Genomic DNA, 16,069 nt, shown 5'->3' with positions numbered 1-16,069 from the left:
AGCAACTGTGTGTACTCACAGCTTTGTTTGAAATTGTGAGCTGGTTCTTGTTCTTTTGGGAATTTCCCTCCTGGGGTTTGTGAGAAAACACAAGAGGTTTTTATCAAACAGAGTAGAAACTTGATAAAAGCTTTTCTACAACTGAGTGGGGGTCAAAGGTGGGTCTTTGGAGGAATGGCTGTCTTGTCTTTACAAACTCTTCCAAATTCCCTGCCACAAACTAAGTCTGGATCAGTTCCTGGTGGTGAGTAGATTAGTAGAATAGGAGTGGGATAAATTGTTTAATTAGCCCATTCATAATTATGCAAAAACTAGTTTTTGCCCCAGGAAAAATACAAACCCCAATTCCAATGAAGTTGGGACGTTGTGTAAAACGTGAATAAAAACAGAATACAATGACTTGCAAATCCTTTTCCACCTATATTCAATTGAATACACTACAAAGACAAGATATTTAATGTTCAAACTGATAAACTATATTGTTTTTTGCAAATATTCACTCATTTTGAATTTGATGCCTGCAACACGTTCCAAAGAAGCTGGGACAGGGGCAACAAAAGTCTGGGAAAGTTGAGGAATGCTCACAGAACACCTATTTGGAACATTCCACAGGTGAACAGGTTAATTAGAAACAGGTGAGTGTCATGATTGGGTATAAAAGGAACATCCCTGAAAGGCTCAGTCGTTCACAAGCAAGGATGGGGCGAGGTTCACCACTTTGTGAACAACTGCATGAGCAAATAGTCCAACAGTTTAAGACAAAGTTTCTCAACGTACAATTGCAAGGAATTTAGGAATTTCATCATCTACATTCCATAATACCATCAAAAGATTCGGAGAATCCGGAGAAATCTCTGCACGTAAGCAGCAAGGCCGAAAACCAACATTGAATGCCCGTGACCTTCAATCCCTCAGGTGGCACTGCATTAAAAACTGACATCATTCTGTAAAGGATATTACCACGTGGGCTCAGGAACACTTTGGAAAACCATCGTCAGTTAACACAGTTCGCCGCTACATCTACAAGTGCAAGTTAAAACTCTACCATGCAAAGCAAAAGCCATATATCAACAACACCCAGAAATGCCGCCGGCTTCTCTGGGCCCGAGCTCAGCTGAGATGGACTGACGCAAAGTGGAAAAGTGTGCTGTGGTCTGACGAGTCCACATTTCAAATTGTTTTTGGAAATCATGGATGTCATGTCCTCCGGGCTAAAGAGAAAAAGTTCAAAAGCCAGCATCTGTGATGGTATGGGGGTGTGTTAGTGCCCATGGCATGGGTAGCTTGCACATCTGTGAAGGCACCATTAATACTGAAAGGTACATACAGGTTTTGGAGCAACATATGCTGCCATCCAAGCGACGTCTTTTTCAGGGACGTCCCTGCTTATTTCAGCAAGACAATGCCAAGCCACATTCTGCACGTGTTACAACAGCGTGGCTTCATAGTAAAAGAGTGCGGGTACTAGACTGGCCTGCCTGCAGTCCAGACCTGTCTCCCATTGAAAATGTGTGGCGCATTATGAAGCGAAAAATACGACAATGGAGACCCCGGACTGTTGAGCAACTGAAGTCGTACATCAAGCAAGAATGGGAAAGAATTCCAACTACAAAGCTTCAACAATTAGTGTCCTCAGTTTCCAAACGCTTATTGAGTGTTGTTAAAAGAAAAGGTGATGAGACACATTGGTGAATATGCCCCTGTCCCAGCTTTTTTGGAATGTGTTGCAGGCATCAAATTCAAAATGAGTGAATATTTGCAACAACAAAAAAAACAAAGTTTATCAGTATGAACATTAAATATCTTGTCTTTGTAGTGTATTCAATTGAATATAGGTCGAAAAGGATTTGCAAATCATTGTATTCTGTTTTTATTTACGTTTTACACAACGTCCCAACTTAATTGGAATTCTCATCCCCTGGAACAATGCTTTAGTTGTCAGTGTTAACTTGTAGCACGCTCACATTAACTCTAGCGTGCATAGAATGAGGCTTGTCTACCTTATATCTGATGTTATCCTGTTATAGTTTGTTTTGTTCCGATTTTGCCAAGCTAATAGAGTCAGTCTTATAATGTGTCAACTCCGATTAATCAAGTCCAATTGTCTTATACCTACTATACTTTTAACAAAAATAAACAGACCTGTTACTCTGATAATATGCATCTGTAAGGGGGTAAAAGGTAATGGGAAAAAAAATAACTGGCTAGGTTAGCATCACTCAAAACAAAGTAGGAAAGTAAGTTCTGTGAAAATGCCAACCTCTAACACATCAGCATTACTACGTCAGCATTAATAGGTCTTTACTCTGCAGTGATGTAAATAGGTGTGTCCTGCGTTTCTGACGCATTAAAATCCGAAAGGACACAGTAAACTCACCATCGACGCACCCTATTTTTCCCTAATAATGCTACATTGTGAACAAAAAAAAAATCCATGTTGAAATCATAGAAATAGACGAAACAAACCTCGCCATCAGTGACCATTTTCTAACCATCTCTAACTTGCGCAGACGAGATCCTGTGCTCAATCATCACAACACGCTACTTTATAGCTGCAACAAGCTGGCTGCACAGATTTCATTCCAACAATCAAGGCTACAAACTTGGTATTGGTAAATAAACTCACGTGGCCACAGTCACTCATGTTGATGATGACCAATGATGCGTTACCGTCCAGGGGACGCGTCATGTTGAAACCATAGAAATAAACCAAACAATACTTGCTGTCAAAAAAAACAAAACAAACGAACAAAAAAACAAAACAAAGCAAATTCCCGAAGTCAGTTTAAAGAAAACGTTTAAAAATACCAAAGAAAAAAATTAAGCATATTTCTGGCCAACAGAAATATGTTGGCGCTCATTACTATGCTGCTACAGACACCTTCTTCTTTTGGCTTGTTCCCTGTTTCCCAGGGGTCACCACAGCAGACTTGATAGTTTCCATCGGTACCCTTGGAGGGCACAGCACCGATGGCGGTCTTGTCAATCTGGTCAGTATGGTGCTACAGACACCATTTTATTTTTTATTGGAATACTATTTTGTTAACGTTTTATACTCGATTCTCTTATTTGATAAATGGTTTTGGGGCTATTGTGTTGCTACAGACACTATTTTGTTTATTTGAGTTTTGTAGTAATGTCATGATGATGTGACATTGTTTTGTATATAAAGTTTTCAGATTTGTGATTTTATTTGTTTAATTTTCAGATAGATTTTCAACACATGCATGAATATAACCATGATTATAACTATATATAACATTAAACAAGAGTTTAACACTACAATATGTCAGGAAAAAAATGTATTAGGGACCCACTCAAGTGACCACCTTTGGGTCCCAGGGACTCACTACACTGAAAACCTATTTACATCACTGACTCTGTAAAAGGTTAATATATTCATAACCCTGATTGATAGTCTCTCTCTAGTCCTTATCTGAGTAAATACACACACACGCACACACACACACACACACACACACACACACACTTACATCATTGTGCCAGTGGGCAGGAGGTTTGTGGGGAGGGCCCGAGTTTTGCAAAGTCTGCCACATATTACCAAACTCCTACAACCAGAGTAAGGAGTCATGGGGTGGAGTTAAACACAGCAAGAGGGATAGTGAGAGATTATGCACACTGAAAACATATTTATAGATACCCCATGTCCTGCTTTTCAAGAAAAGCTAAATAACAGCAAAAAATGTTTTGTACTCTGTAGCCTTATCCCATACATGGAATCCGTTATAATGGGGGAAATTCAAACAGTAACATGATAATTGTGCAGGTGTGAGGGTGAGGGATGATGGGCATCTTACCTTGGTCAGCTGTTTGTGGCTGGGAACCTTGTAAGGAGAATTTCTGTTGTCCTGGGAGTCTGACATCGCCATATTCTGTCTCGGGTTGTGCTGAAGAGAGAGGGTGTATTGGGGTGGTGGGTTGTGAGATTGTTTGTTGATCATCAGAGGGACAAGATTGTAAATTATGTCTTCTCTGAATGGCAAGAAATGTGTATGCAATGGATGCTTGTCTTGTATGGGTGTACATCAACAATTTCCCCTCTCCAACTACCTGCATAGGTATGAACGGTGAGCGCGGGGAGTGGTTCAGGCCAACCAGCTGTCGGTTTGAAGTGGAGGCCAGCTGAGGTTTGACATTGTCCATGAGCTTGTGGTAGCCCTGCTCGACTCTGGCTCCATGCGACAGGTTGATGAGGGCGCTGGGTGGCAGGCGGTAACCGCGCCCTGGTGTACACCTTGAGAGACAGAAACAATAATGGCATCGTCAACTACACTACATGCCTTAAAAAGGAACCCTTCATCAACTCCCTCAACCCTACTCTCTGCCCAAAAATCTCATCCTCTCCCTCAATTTTCTCAACCTGATCTTTTTCAATTTACAAGAGTTTTTTCTCCCTTGTTTCCTAAATGCTCCAAGTTTGCCTTTTGCGCCCATCACGTTGGCTGCTTGTAGCACTGGCAATCTAGCAAGCAAAGCTCATTCTACTGTTGCACTCACTTTACAACAACTCTAGATTAAAGTTAGTCAGTCAAACAAATCAAGTGTAAATAATAACTTTATTTATATAGCACTTTTCTAAAACAATGTTACAAAACGCTTTACAAAGAAATAAAACCAAACAAGGCAAAATAAGAATAAGACCAAATAAGTAAGAGTAAAAATAAAAAATAAAAACAAATATCAAACATTTGTAAAAGCTTTCACAAAAAGAAAAGTTTTAAGACAAGATTTAAAATAAGCTAGAGACTTGTTTTTTCTTAGTTCAACAGCAACAGAGTTCCATAGTGTGGGGGCTCTAACAGCATAAGCCTGATCACCCTTTGTGACAAACCAAGACCTGAGAATAACCAGCAGGGCTCCATCTGCAAATCTTAATGGTCGAGAGGGTGTATACCAGGTCAATAAATCACAAATGTAAGTAGGAGTAAGACCATTTAAGGCCTTAAAAGTGAGCAATAAAATTCTAAAATCAATACGAAATATAACAGGGAGCCAATGTAGGGAGGAAAGGAGTGATATGGTCATGCCTCTTTGTCCGGTAATGAGCTGAGCAGCGGTGTTTTGTACCATCTGCAGACGGTGGAGGGAGCCCTTGCCCGGGTAAAGTGCATTGCAATAGTCAAGCCAAGAATAGATAAAAGCATGTACAACGTTTTGCAGCTCGACAATTGATGAAAATTACATAATTTAGGAGATTACCTTGAGCTGGAGAAAGCATGACTGAACAACATGATTGATTTGATTATCAAAACCAAGGTTAGCATCAAATGTTACCCCAAGATTCCTAGCAGCGTGCTTAAGACTACCTGACAAGCACACCATGATTAGTACCAAAAGGGCTGATGGAATTTAGGGGATCGAACAGAATGACCTCAGACTTATCATCGTTAAATTTAAGAAAATCTTCTGACATCCAGGATTTAATGTCAGAGAGGCAAGTTTTGAGATTTGCTAGAGTGCTAGGATCTGTGGGTTTTAGTGGCATCTATAACTGAGTGTCGTCAGTATAAAAATGGCAAAACACACTGTGATTTTGAATGACCTGGCCAAGTGGCAGCATGTATATAGCAAACAGAAGGGGAACAAGAACTGAGCCTTGAGGGACACCACAACTCAACTGAAACAGAAGAAGTAGTTACCTAGAACAACAGAAAACGTTCTGTTGGTGAGGTAAAAGTGTAACAAAATAAGAGCCGAGCCCTTGATGCCAACCCAAGTCTCTAAGTGATGTAAGAGGATACTGTGATCGACTGTGTCAAAGGCAGCACTTAAGTCCCACAAGTAAATGCCGTGCAAAACCTGAGGCTGAAGAAAATGATGTAATTGTGGAGCTAATAAAAAAAAAATAGCTACATTACCAGCAAACAAAACCCACATTTGAGAAAAACAAAAGAAAACAAAACAAAACCAATTTATGAACACTGAGAAGTGGGTCTCAGTCCAACTGACATTTTTTTCTCCTAGAAGAAAATACCACATACATAGGTGAGACTAAACATACTCATGGAAGAAAGAGGCAGAGAGACAGGGAAAGGAAAGATGTAGGGAAATAGCAACAGAACGTATAAACTGCTAGAGAAGAAATAATACAGTTAAAACAGTTATGTTGATTACCTGATGGTGAGTCCTCCAGCAAATTCTTCATCAAACACCACCTCATAGAGCACCTCAGCCTCACGTTCCGCTGGAAACACAGGCAAACAAATGGAATTTGGAGTTACACTGCGTATAACCCGTGTGTGTGTGTACTGCAAAAGCTTGTGTGTGTGTTGATGCTTTTACATTTTTCACCAAACAGACTGCAATGCTGAACTGACAATCTATTTGTACATCTTCAAAAAAGTTAGTGGAACCAATATAATTTGCATGGTGTGTATCCTTACCTCTTTTGATGCCTGTAATGGTGCCTCTGAGACCAAGCGGGACAGAGAAACTCTCCCTGATGTTGACAACCCGGTCAAACAGGCGGTACTCCGTATCAGGGTCTGGGACCACGCCCTGCTGCTGCTCCAAGGGCTACACACATAAAAATCATTAATTTCAGGAATGGAGCACAAGATTATTTAAAATTTTTGACAGATATTGTGCAAGCCCATGATATGAGCCATGTCATTTGTGAGAGTAGCAGTGAGAAGTAAAAAAAACCCAAGCCTCACCCTGAAGAGGAGATGAGGCTTGACGGTCACACGCACTTTCTTTGTGCTTTTCTTCATCTGAGAGAAATGAGAGATGGAAGAGATGAGAGGCAGTTAATAGAGAATCTTTCATGTTAGTGAAGGCAGACCATGAGTAAAAACATGTAACTTTGTGTTTATGTGTTTTACCTTCAGTTTATTAACCTCCTCTTCAATCTTCTCCACTATGGTTGGGGCCAGCACCTGTAGGTCACACGATGCCCTGCTGATGGAGCTGACAGGGTGACTCTTCAACCAAGACGTGATCTCAGCCACCCTCTCTGCCCTATGTGGGTGGGGGAGGGGTGAGTTAGTGTGCTTTTAAATCTAAATACAGAAATGCTTAAGAGAAAATAATTCACTTGACAGAAGTGGTAGGGATGAATAAAAAAAAATAGACGAGGTGCTGGCTTGATAATGAGACAACTATTAATGGGCCCTATAGTGGCTAATAAGAATGAATGCATTGCTTCAGTGAAATGAAAACTGGAAGGACTGCAAGAAAGATCAATAGACCTAATTGCAGACAATAAACACAGTAAGAATTTCAGTACATTTAAAAAATGACTACTATATCGGGCGTCCGGATGGCATGGCGGTCAGTTCCGTTGCCTACCACCACGGGGATCACTAGATCAAATCCCCGTGTTACCTCCATCCAGCTTGGTAGGGTGTCCCTACAAACAAATTGGGTCTGGTCTGCGGGTGGGAAGCTGGACGTGGGTATGTGTCCTGGTCACTGCACTAACGCCTCTTCTTGTCGGTCGGGGCCCCTGTTCGGAGGGAGGGGAAACTGGGGGGAATAGTGTGATCCTCCCATGTTCTACGTCCCCCTGGCGAAACTCCTCACTGTCAGGTGAAAAGAAGTGGCTGGCAACTCCACATGTATCGGAGGAGACGTGGTAGTCTGCAGCCCTCCCGGGATTGGCAGAGGGGGTGGCGCAGCAACCAGGACGGCTCATAAGAGTGGGGTAATTGGTCGGATACAATTAGGGAGAAGAAGAAAAAAGGGGGGATGCAAAAAAAAAGAAGACTACTATATTGAACATAATCTTTGTAATTTTTTTTTTTTGGGGCTGCCTGTGATGAAGGGCCCATGTACAGAAACACCCCCGACTGTTCATCTGATATGATGGAGAAAAGAAAAAAAAAATCTCTCGACAAACGGACAGCACTTTTTGCTTAGAATTTGTCATTGTGTACTAATACTACTCTGTCAGTAAAGATTCAGAGTAATAACATGAAGTAGTACAGTGGATATAAAAAGTCTACACACCCCTATTTAAATGTAAATACAAATGTGAAATTGCAACCTATAAAATTCAAGTGAAAAAGACACTGAAACCTTTCAAGGAAATTAAAAAAAACAAACTTACAATAACCTGGTAGCATAACTGTGCACACCCCAAAACTAATACTTTGTTGGAGCACCTTTTGATTTTATTACATCACTCAGTATTTTTGGCAATACTTTCCCTCCCACTCTTTCTTGCAAAAATGTTCTAGATCAGTCAACTTTTGAGGGCATCTCCTGTGCACAGCCCTCTTCAGGTCACCCAACAGATTTTCAGTTGGGAGTCAGGTCTGGGTCAACTGGCCCAGCCATTGACTGGCTGGGCTATTCCAAAATGTTGATCTTTTTTTGGTGAAGCCATTCCTTTGTTGATTTTGGATGTATGCTTTGGGTCGTTGTTGTATTGAAAGGTGAAATTCCTCTTCAGGGACGTCTAGGTAGCGTAGTGGTCTATTCCATTGCCTATCAATACGAGGATCGCCGGTTTGAATCCCTGTTACCTCCGGCTTGGTTGGGCGTCCCTACAGACACAATTGGCCGTGTCTGCAGATGGGAAGCCGAATGTGGGTATGTGTCCTGGTCGCTGCACTAGCGCCCCCTCTGGTGGTCGGGGTGCCTGTTCAGGGAGGACTGAGGGAATAGCATGATCGTCCCACGTGCTACATCCCCCTGGCGAAACTATTCACTGTCAGGCTCAGCAGAGGGGGTGGAACAGCGATCAGGACGACTCAGGAAATAGGGTAATTGGCTGAGTACATTTGGGGAGAAAAGGGGGAACCCCTCCCCCCAAAAAGAAGCTCCTCTTCATCTTCAGCTTTCTAGCAGACGCCTTAAGGTTTTGTACTAAAATCGACTGGTATTTGGTGCTATTCATGATTAATTGACTTAAACCCCAGTTCCAGCTGAAGAAAAGCAACCCCAAAGCATGATGCTTCCACCGCTATGTTTCACGTTGGGTATGGTGTTCTTTTCGTGATGTGCAGTGTTTGGCACTAAACATACCTTTTGGAATTATGGCCACAAAATTTCAACCTTGGTCTCATCAGACCGTAACACAAATCTGCAAAATTTAGTCAGGCTTGGATGTTTTATTCCATGTGAAATGGCTTCCGTCTTACCAACCTACCCTGTAGCCAAGACATGAAGAATACAGATTGTTGTCACATGAAGGGAGCAACCAGTATTTGCCAGAAATTCCTACAGCTCCTTTAATCCGTTTAATCCCACTGGTCACAATTGTGACTGCGTGTTTTTTCTTCTTCTGGAGGTTAAAAAAAAATATATTAAAAAACTCTGAAAGTGTTACGTATCAATGTCATGTGTGAAAGGTCATATGACCAGATCAGTTTACTTCCTGCTTGCACCTCTGGAAGATGTCTCCCTCAGACTTCTACAAAAGGAAATAAGTAAAAGGATTAACAGATAGAACTATCATATTTTTTACATATATTATTCAAAGGCTCTACAAATGATATATTTTGAGAATTATATTCCTGCATAGGGCTGGGCAATTAACCAAAATGTATCGAAACCGACATTAAGAACCTCTCACCGACTTAATCTTGCTCATGTCGGTTAATTCGATTAATAGTTTCCCAAATGCATAAACTGTCCCTTTAAAAAAATACTACGTCGTGTTCAGTCACGTGCCTCCACCCTGTCCAACTAACATTAGTCCGAGTTCACTCAAAGCAAACTGGCGGCATGGACGACACAAGTGCTAACACAGAGCCAACAAATAGGCCTCAACCTGAGCTGCTTATACCTAAAGAGAATGCTGTGTCCATTGTTTGGACACATTTTTAATTTAGTCCTTGGCAGCAGTCAACCAAAAACTATCCAGAGATATATCAGCATAGCTCAGTTTTAAAATACAGTCTCGTCTCAGTTCCACAAGTTGCTCTTTGCTTCTGCAAAGTCATGTCCTTTCCGAAAACTACTGCTGAGCTATATGGGTCCCTGACCGAGTCAAAAGATTCGGTGGAGGCTGAGGGGAAATAAAAGAATAATTTCTCCTCAAGAGTTTACAAATGTTCACTTATTATTTCACATAATGCCTCCATGTCGACATATCCTTGCCATTTTTGGGTCAGGGGGAACATTTGAGAGTGTCCCTTTCCAGGTGTTGTTGCCAGAGGGAGACCTTTGAACGGGTTCTGTTTATCTTTTCCGTGCTTGTGAGCAAATTTTCGTTTTGGCCTTGCATTTGACTATTCAGTTCATTCGGGTGTTGAAAAATATCCACCATGTATGCGAGCCTTGCACACCATTCGTCACTTGCAAGCAGCTTTGCGTCATCACACTTCTCATCAGTTAAAAAAGTTTTCGGTTCCTCCCGCAACTCATACACGTGGGCCAGTACTTTCCCACGAGATAACCAGTGGACCTCCGTATGGAGCAATAAGGCCTTATGCTCCACTCCCATCTCCTCACATAAAGTTGCAAATAAGCGGCTTTTCAGAGGTCTTGTTTTGACAAAGTTTACCATACACACAACACCATTCAACACATCAACTAGGTCCACTGGTAAAGTTTTAGCAACAAGTGCCTCGTGGTGCAAAAACCAGTGTGTGATCACAACATCTAGGTTTCTCTCTCTCACATGTTAACGAAGCCCTTGCTGCGCCCAACCATGGCTGCTGCTCCATCAGTGTAGACACTCACACAATTGTCCCACTGAAGTCCTCCTTATTCGAGATACTCTGACGTGACCGGAAAAATTTCCTCCCCTGTTGTTTTTTCAGGCAGTGCCTTGCAAAAAAGGAGATTTTCTCTGATGGTGTCTCCATCCACAAAGCACACCATAGCCAAGAGTTGAGCCTGTCCACTGATGTCCGTCGACTCCTCAAGTTGCAATGCAAATTTCCCACTGGAACGTATCTTTTCCAAAACAACACTTTCAATGTCTGCAGACATGTCATCGATGCGTCTGGCAATCGTGTTATCCGACTATACGCGAGGGGAACTTAGGCAATTTCTTTAACCGCATCTGGGCCAAGCATTTTGTTCACAATGGCTTTGCAGGCCGGTAATATTAATGTCTCTGCCACTGTGTGTGGCTTTTTGCTTTGGCCACGAGTTCAGTTACTAGGAAGCTAGCTTCGAGAGCTCTCTCAGACACCTTTATGGTCTTCCTCATCAGAGTTGCCTGTTTCTCAGTGTGATCACGCAAACGAACAAAATACTCCGTGTTCTTGTTTTGGAGAGGCGGGTGTTTCATTTGCAGGTGACGTTTAAGCTTACTAGGGACCATGGCACTGTTGGCTAGCTTTTCCCCACATACTAAGCACAACAGAATCGGTGCGGTAGAATCTATCACTGTCTCCAGAATCTATCAACTTTGTCATATCACAAAATTGAAATTCTGGAGGGAGGTGATCAATACAATCATGATTATTTTGTCTGTAAATATCCTACTAAAAACTCCAAGATGATATTGTTACACATGTATCCAACAGATCTCAACTTGAGAATTAAAGAATATAAATTTATTGATTTTGCTATACTGCAGGCAAAACGATTAATAGCTTTGAATTGGAAGAACACTGTTGCACCTACAATTGGTACTTGGATTAAGAATATGGCGCACTCTGTGTCAATAGAGAGAATAACATATACCTTGAAAAATAAAATGGGTGTTTATGAAAAAATCTGAAAACCATTCATTGATTTTATAAAAGATGGTGATATAGGGGAGCTCTTACAGAAGGAAAACTTAGGACAGGGTACTTAAATAATGTAGGGTACAAAGGAAAGCATAGACTCTAGAAGGGGATGGAGGCATGTTTTGAAATGTTGTTGCAATGATGTAATTTTTATTTTGTTTGTTTGAGGTACCATGGAACTGTATGACTGATTTTGTCATGTTTTATATCCATTTTGGCTCTAAAACAAGGGAGATGTTAAGAGAGAACAAGTGAGTGTTGGGGTGGGGGGCACCTGTAAGCACCTCACATCATGGTGTACTACCAACAATCTTGTCCTTAATGTGCAGAAGACAAAGGAGCTGATTGTGGACTTCAGGAGGTCTAGAAGCTGCAGCCACTCCCCCATACACATCAATGGGATGGACGTGGAGTGTGTTTCCAGCTTTAAATTCCTCGGAGTCCACATCAGCGAGGACCTTTCGTGGACATTAAATACCCAGGCCCTTGTGAAAAAGGCCCAAAAACACCTGCATTTCCTGAGGAGGCTGAGGAGCGCACGTCTACCCCCCAAAATTCTCACCAACTTCTACCACTGCACCACTGAGAGCATCCTGACCATCTGCATCTCAGTGTGGTACGGCAACTGCACCTCAGTAGACCAGAAAGCTCTGCAGCGGATCGTCAAGGCAGCCCAGCATATCACCGGTACCCAGCTCCCAGCCATAAAAGACATTTATCACAAACGCTGCCTTCGAAGGGGTCTGAGCATCAGCAGAGATCCCACCCACCCCAACCATGGACTGTTCTCCCCCCTGCGCTCTGGGAGGCACTACAAGAGCCTCAGAGCCCGCACTACCAGGCTCAAAACCAGCTTCTTTCCACAAGCTGTTGCCCACCTGAACCTGGCTACCCACTGAATGTCTGTAGATATTTTTAAATATTTTGTACTCCAGCTCTTTTTTTGACTTATTTTTAGCTTTTGGTCTTCATGTGTCTATATCTTATACTGTGTTTGCTGTGTTTGTCTGTGTCTGTCTTGCACTGTTTGGTGAAGCCACAGCCCTCAATTCATTTTTAACACGTGCCTGCACATTGTTTTTAATGACAATAAAATGGAATTGAATTGAATGTTGTTTGTTTGTTTAGGAAAGTTAAAATTTGCAATGTAATTTGTTGCATAATAATGCTGACATATGTACAATAAAAATCAATAAAGACATTGGTTTAAAAAAATATTTCACTAACTTAACCAACATAAAATCAAAAAGGGTATAACTTTTTTGTGTTACGGGGGTCAAAGGAGTAAAATGCATGTACTCAAATTACAAGGAAAACGTTGGGATTAAATGCGTTAATGTTGCTGTAGGCCTCTCGGCAGCCTCCCTGACAAGTTTTCTCCTTGTCTTCTCATCAATTTTGGTGGGATGTCCTGTTCTTGGTGATGTCACTGTTGTGCCATATATTCTCCACTTGTTGATAATGGGGCAGCATCTGAGTGATGTCACAGCATCACTGTCGCTATGGACGTGTCACAGGAAGTCAGACATGCGAAGCACGTTACACAGTACAGCATGGCTGTGTTTACAACACCAACTCACATACTATATGCTGCCATATATCTGATAATATTAAATTGAAGAAAATTACAACAAACTGCTTACTTCTAATGTAGTTTAGTGCATCCGATGTCTGACTGACGAAGCTTCCTCTCGGGAAGGACTAAAAATAGCTCATGGACACTGCTCCATTGTCTTCACTGTGTTCCATGGCATATCTAAAGCCTTGGAAATTCTTTTGTACTCCTCTCCAGATCGATACCTTTCAACGATGAGATCCTGTTCTTGTTTTGCAAGCTCTTTGTGGACCATGGCTTTTGTTGTTGGATTAACCAAGAAAATCCTACAGGAACCGCTGAACTTTATTTGGAGTTAATCACAGTCACTTTAATTGCTGGCAGGTGTATACTAACTAGTATTTAACATGAGTTTGAATGTGACTGGTTAATTCTGAACACAGCAACATCCCCAATTATAAAAGGTTGTGCACACTTATGCAACCAGGTTATTTTACATTTTTTTCCCCTTAAATGTTTCTGATTGTTTTTCACTTGAATTTTATAAGGTTGCAATTTCACATTAAGGGTGGAAAAAGTTCTGACATGATTTATTTTTGCTTAATTTTTTACATCACAAAAACCTCCCATTTCAACAGGGATGTGTAGACTTTTTATATCCACTGTATGTAGGTATGGATGTATTTGTTCATCTACTGTGTAAATGAATTGCAGGCTTGGACTGGCAATCTGGCAACTCTGGAAAATGCCAGATGGGCTGGCCAACTAGTGGGCGGCAAGGCCAGCAACGTGGGGGGAAAAGAATTGTAGGGGGGGTAAAATCAGACCTGCTGGCCGCGGTCCACTTGATGTTGGAACAGCCCATCTGATTGGGGATTTACACGGTCCCAGTTGTCAATAGGCTACCTATACTGTAAGGCAGGTGCAGGAAGTGCTATCCTCGTCCTCCCCCCACCTCTGCAAGTGGATGCGTCCATCCATGTAATTTTAGAGGTCAAGCGGGAAATCAAGAGAGAACGAGGGGAAACTTAGAGGTAATAAGTTCGAATAGAAAATAAAGCTAGCCTGAAATGGATAAAGATCCCAAAAAGTGAAAAGGTGGAGTGGAAAAGGTCAGACAAAAAAAGAAGAAGAAAAAAAAAACGCATCTCAAGGCTGATGGAATAATCAACAGGATGGCAGAGAACAGCAAACTGATGGAACGTCTTCTCATCGCCTAAGGTAGGACATGCTATTCTATTCTATTCTATTCTATTCACTGATTAAGGCCACTGTGCTGTGCTGTTTTTTAAATGAATAGTGCAGTGTCCATTCAAAACGTGCCTGTTCGGAACGGGCCAATTGCTTGGTTTCCAGTATTGCTGCTTGCAGCTTTCTTGAGAACTGCTCATCCAAACATCTTCACACTCAACAATGCACTTCCTTGGGTCCTCGGCAATACACCCGCGAAGTGTGAAGTCGATTTGATGAATAAAATCTTAAGTGTGCCTCTTGGAGTGCCACTTTTACTCTAGACTATTTATGTATTAGATTATTTTATCTTTTAATGCATGCTAAATAATCCAGGTAAGGAAATCACAGAAAGTCGAATCAGTTCATCTGGACACGTTTGTTGAGAGAAATGTTTCATAACTCATCCAAGTGACCTCTTCAGTCTCAACTGACTGCAAGTATCCCCACTCTTATAAACAATACAGTGACATAATGACCGAAAACAACAATTGATTTCAAGCACTTTGTGTTACATTTGTTTGGATGAAAAATGCTATATAAATAAAGTTTGATTGGTTGATTGATTGATATGCAAATTGCCATGACCATTAACTAGAGTTACAATGGCAATGTGTTCTATTCACAGAAGACTGAGGGAATAAATGCAAACATCTGTAAAAACAACATCACAGACCCAGAAGTGGAGCAACTGCGGACAAAAGTTTCAGCCTGCCTCAGCAATGCGAGGCCGCCACCATTAAACATCAGCATAGATGGGAGGAATGCACTCACGACTCTCAGTAAGGACAATAACATCATCATCCTTCCAGCGAACAACGGTAGATGCACTGTTGTATTAAACCAGACGGACTATCATGAGAAAGTTATGACATTACTTAGCGAATACTCACGAGCCCCTGAAACGAGATCCAGGAAGTGGTTACAAGAAAAAGGTGATAGATTATCTGAAGCCGTTAGAACAGGACAATACTTTTGACAGAATTTTGTACTATAGATTATACCCAGGGGAAGCTACACCTAGTCTGTTTGGATTACCTATGATACATAAACAGGATGTGCCATTATGGCCTATTGATTAACTCAGTGACCTATAACATCTCTAAGTTTCTGGCATCTATTCTTAACCCATTGGTAGGCAGTAATGAACATCACATTCAGAACACTATGGATTTTGTGAATAAGGTGAGGGACATTGTTATGGAGAGGGATGAAACAATGGTCTCTTAAGGTGTTAAGTCTCTCTTCACGTGCGTTCCCATTGATGAGGCAGTGGAGGTAGTCTGTATGAAATTACAAAACAACACTGACCAACTGTGTCTGCTCCTGAAGCCGTGTCTTCAGTCCATGTATGTCAGATACAGTATTATAGTCAGAGGCATGGGTGTGCTATGGTTTCCCCAGTTTCAACTGTAGTGGCCAACTTGTATATAGAGGAAGTGGAAAAGAGAGCTCTGATGTCCTATCCAGGGACACCACCTAGCCACTGGTACAGATTTGTGGACGACACCTGGGTTAAAATTAAATCTCAGGACGTACCACATTTCACCTCTGTGGTCAACCACATCAAATTCACCAGGGAGGATGTGAAAAACGACACATTAACCTTCTTAGACTGAAATTGCAAATG

At 41.6% G+C, this 16,069-nt stretch overlaps 1 protein-coding gene across 1 annotated transcript in view; it reads right to left on the bottom strand.

Annotated features, from left to right (window-relative positions):
* The window catches only part of xrn1 (5'-3' exoribonuclease 1), a 78,080-nt gene that overhangs the window by 12,843 nt on the left and 49,168 nt on the right, over positions 1-16,069 (bottom strand). Inside the window, exons 26-32 of the mRNA XM_056292738.1 lie at positions 6,846-6,981; positions 6,678-6,734; positions 6,405-6,537; positions 6,136-6,205; positions 4,072-4,255; positions 3,819-3,908; positions 3,491-3,569 (exon numbers count right to left, since the gene is read on the bottom strand). Coding sequence (XP_056148713.1) covers positions 3,491-3,569; positions 3,819-3,908; positions 4,072-4,255; positions 6,136-6,205; positions 6,405-6,537; positions 6,678-6,734; positions 6,846-6,981 — 749 coding nt within the window. The remainder of the gene's footprint in view (positions 1-3,490; positions 3,570-3,818; positions 3,909-4,071; positions 4,256-6,135; positions 6,206-6,404; positions 6,538-6,677; positions 6,735-6,845; positions 6,982-16,069) is intronic.

Source organism: Lampris incognitus, chromosome 14, assembly GCF_029633865.1.
Source record: "Lampris incognitus isolate fLamInc1 chromosome 14, fLamInc1.hap2, whole genome shotgun sequence".
Classification (NCBI taxonomy): domain Eukaryota; kingdom Metazoa; phylum Chordata; class Actinopteri; order Lampriformes; family Lampridae; genus Lampris; species Lampris incognitus.
The sequence above is the reverse complement of the archived record's forward strand: the minus strand, read 5'-3'. Positions and strand labels throughout refer to the sequence as shown.